Source organism: Vitis vinifera, chromosome 16 (genome assembly GCF_030704535.1).
Source record: "Vitis vinifera cultivar Pinot Noir 40024 chromosome 16, ASM3070453v1".
NCBI lineage: Eukaryota > Viridiplantae > Streptophyta > Magnoliopsida > Vitales > Vitaceae > Vitis > Vitis vinifera.
Genome location: NC_081820.1, coordinates 780414 through 784087, shown reverse-complemented (window position 1 = coordinate 784087; position 3674 = coordinate 780414). Strand labels below are relative to the sequence as shown.

At 44.3% G+C, this 3674-nt stretch overlaps 1 protein-coding gene across 1 annotated transcript; it reads right to left on the bottom strand.

The window, feature by feature from the left end:
- Nucleotides 1-424: 424 nt before the first annotated feature.
- LOC100252889 (phenylalanine ammonia-lyase) lies at nt 425-3267 on the bottom strand. Its single transcript, XM_010663773.3, has 2 exons — nt 2761-3267; nt 425-2488 (listed from the first exon to the last, which is right to left on the bottom strand). The coding sequence occupies exons 1-2, from the start codon at nt 3141-3143 to the stop codon at nt 739-741; spliced, it is 2133 nt and encodes a 710-aa protein (XP_010662075.1). The 5' UTR covers nt 3144-3267; the 3' UTR covers nt 425-738.
- Nucleotides 3268-3674: the final 407 nt, after the last annotated feature.

Sequence of the window (3674 nt, the reverse complement as noted above, 5' to 3'; positions counted from 1 at the left end):
TTCCATATTTCATTTGCTGTCTTCAGTGTCATGATTCTGGTGAAAATTGTAGATGAGACAACTGCAAATAGACTAGTTTTTGCCTTTGTTTTCCTTTGCCTCCTCTCATTGTATAGTTTTATCTGAGCCATAGTTGGATTGTCGGACAGAGGAGAAACTTCATATTCCTCACTAACAGCTTCCCACAGATCACTAGCATCAAGGTAGGCTTCCATATGGACAACCCACATTTGATAATTTATTCCATCAAACACTGGAGATGCCAGTGCATTCAGTGAAGCTTCTGAGGTCATTATGGATATTGTTTGTAGGTTTTTTAGGCTCACTCACCTCACAAGTTACTCAAGAACTTGGCTCTGATACCAATTTGTTGGTTTTGATAGAAACAAAGTGTAGAAACTCTCAGGAAGCAACAAAACGTTGAGGAATATGAAGTGATCTATTTTATTAAGCTTCAAAGTACTTATTTATATAGCTAGTTTAAAACAGAAAAACATAAAAAATAGCAACAAACCTGCTACCTATAGATACTTCCTAAAGAATAGAAACAGACCAACAAATACTTCCTAAGGAATAGGTAAATCTTCCACATGACTAACTTATTTGACTACTTCCACTTCAATCTACTCAGCTCCATGTCAGCAGCTCCTAGGACATGTCATTCAACAAGTTTTCCAAACAGAGATGAAAGAAAGTTGGAAGTGAAAAGTAAAAGAGTATGTGCAAGGGTGAAATCCCCTAGCAGATTGGGAGAGGAGCACCGTTCCAAGCACTGAGACAATCTAGAAGAGGGTCGATGATCTTCCCCTCACACATTGCAGTAAACACCTTGTCAAAATCCTCCCCTGGTGACCTCACCTTTTCACCAGTCAGCAGCCCTGTTCCCAGCTCCTCCCTCACAAACTTGTACAATGGGTATGACCTGCACTCCTTGATTCGATTCGGAATTGATGGGTTTCCACTCTCCACCCCACCTCTTGCGCTCTCAACCTCTTTGGGCAAAACGGCCTTCAACTCCTCCTCGAATGCCAGTATTTTTTGGAAGATTGAGGTGCTGCCATTCTTCTCATTTTCGCCATTGTTCAGCGCATGTTCCACAAGAACTTGCCTTACCTTCTGCATCAGTGGATATGTGGCGCTGCAGGGGTCATCGATGTAGGCAAATACATGTTCCCTATCCACCACTTTTAGCAAGTCCTTCTCGCAGAATCTCGATGGGTGGAGTTCTCCATTGGCTCCAGTGGTTAGAGTTTTCTTAGCTACGTGGCTTACAGTCTTCTTCACCGTGCTCTTCAAATTCTCCTCCAAATGCCTCAAATCAATGGCCTGGCAGAGTGCCACTAGGTATGTGGTAGACATGAGCTTCAAGATATCCACCGCTTCAGCTGTTTTCCGGGAGGAGATTAAGCCCAAGGAGTTCACATCTTGGTTGTGTTGCTCAGCACTTTCGACATGGTTGGTGACAGGATTGGCCAAGAACTGGAGCTCTGAACAGTAGGAAGCCATGGCAATTTCTGCTCCCTTGAAACCATAGTCCAGACTCGGGTTTCGGCTTCCAGAGAGATTTGATGGCAGTCCATTGTTGTAGAAGTCATTGACAAGCTCTGAGAACTGGGCAAACATAAGCTTCCCAATGGCTGCAATGGCCAAGCGGGTGTTGTCCATGGAGACTCCAATTGGGGTCCCCTGGAAGTTGCCACCATGTAGAGCCTTGTTCCTGGAAACATCGATCAAGGGGTTATCATTAACAGAGTTGATCTCCCGTTCGATGGATTTAGTTGATGCTCGGATGACTTCAATATGTGGGCCAAGCCATTGAGGTGAAGTCCTGAGAGCATATCGATCTTGCTTCGGCTTCTGCAGAGGATCCATCTCATGTAGCTTCTTAGCTTCTTTCACATAAGAGATTCCATCTAGAATGTGCTCCATAATGGCTGCAGCCTCGATTTGGCCAGGGTGGTGCTTCAATTTGTGAGTCAAGTGGTCAGTGAATTCGGGCTTCCCCTGCATCACTTCAGCAAAAACAGCCGATAAAACTTCAGACAAAACTGCCAGCACATTGGTCTCAAAAAGCACCATAGAGGCCAAGCCAGAGCCAACTGCAGTGCCATTAACAAGAGCAAAGCCTTCCTTAGGCTGCAACTCAAAAAATCCCGACTCGATCCCAGCCATTTTAAAGGCCTCTTCGGCATTGACAACTTCACCGGAAGGTCCAACAGCTTTGGAATTAGGCCTGCCGGTGAGAAGACCAGCGATGTAGGAGAGAGGAACCAGGTCTCCGGAGGCGGTGACGGTGCCACGCAGAGGCAAGCATGGAGTGATGTTGTGATTGAGGAGCTTGGTGATTGCTTCCAGAATCTCAAATCTGATGCCGGAGTAGCCTTGGAGGAGGCTGTTGATCCTCACGAGCATGGCGGCTCTTGTTGCTGAGTGAGGCAGTGTGTGGCATGACTCTCTTCCGTTCCCAAATATCCCAGCATTCAAGACCCTGTATCAAGCATCAACAACCCAGCACATCACCAACCAATTCATGTTTTCAAATCAGAACACAACTGTTTTAGATAATAGAAAGTAACCAAAAAGGACTCCCCGAGTGGGCTCGGACGTGTTGACCATATTCATTAAGAAATCCGAATAACTTAACAAGTCAAACTTTCATATTCATATTATATGTACATCTTGTCGAACACACTCATCATTTTTCTTCAAAAATGCTTTTAATGCCTAGAAATATTTTCAAAAAACACTAGGTATTTTTACCTGATGAGCTCCTTCTGAAGGGCACCACCTTGTTTGGTTCTCCTATGTGAAGTAGCACCAAACCCAGTGGTGACACCATAGCTGTCGATGCCTTTCTTCATGCTCTCCATCACCCAATCACTGCTCGCCTTCACGCCTGCTCTCGCCGTCTCCGACAACTCCACACTCACATCCCCCTCCCGCCCGGCGATTGCCGCCACCTGCGATATCGTAAGCGTCTCACCACCGAGCTGAACAACCGGCTTCCGGTACTCCGCCACCATGCGCTTCACTTCATCCAAATGACTTCCCTTCAACGTCTCCGCAGCCATTCCCCAGTTCAGCGGATCACTCACGCAGAAACTCTCCACCTTGTTGCTTCCATGGCAGTTCGTTGCATCCATATCTTAGAATCCCCACAAAGAAACAACTTCAAAAAGCTGGTTTCTCTCGACAACCAAGAAGGAAAGAGAGAGAGAGAGAGAGAGAGGAACTAGACAGTAGTGCTCTGAACTTACTAAGGTGTATGGTGAATGAAGCTTCTACTTATATAGAACTTTTCAGCCCTGCAGTCTTTGAAATCCCACAGGGTCACGGGTAGGTGGGCTGGATGGCGAACTGGCTTCATGTGGTTTGTTGAAAACAAATCCAGACCCTTAATCTGTCAAAGGGTTGGTGGGATGTGGGAGTTGTAATTTCAATCCCTTGATTAAAAAATAACGAAAGTAAAATCATAGGGTTGGTGGGGTGTGCACTGTCTAATTTTTGAAAACAAAGAAAAATGAAGAATAATTTTTAAAAAATAAGTAAAATTATTTTTATCAAATTTTAAAAATAAAATAAAAATTAACCGAAATTTAGTTTAAAAAATTAATACATGAATGATATATGCAACGTAAATATGAGTCACATATATATGAGTTTTACTATCATTT

What these genes read in the sequence shown, in the direction of transcription:
- LOC100252889 (XM_010663773.3), bottom strand. Translation starts at nt 3,143, where the DNA reads ATGGATGCAACGAACTGCCATGGAAGCAACAAGGTGGAGAGTTTCTGC. An exon ending in CTTCAGAAGGAGCTCATCAG is followed by an intron (nt 2,489 to 2,760) that starts GTAAAAATACCT and finishes TGCTTGATACAG; the next exon opens with GGTCTTGAATGCTGGGATAT.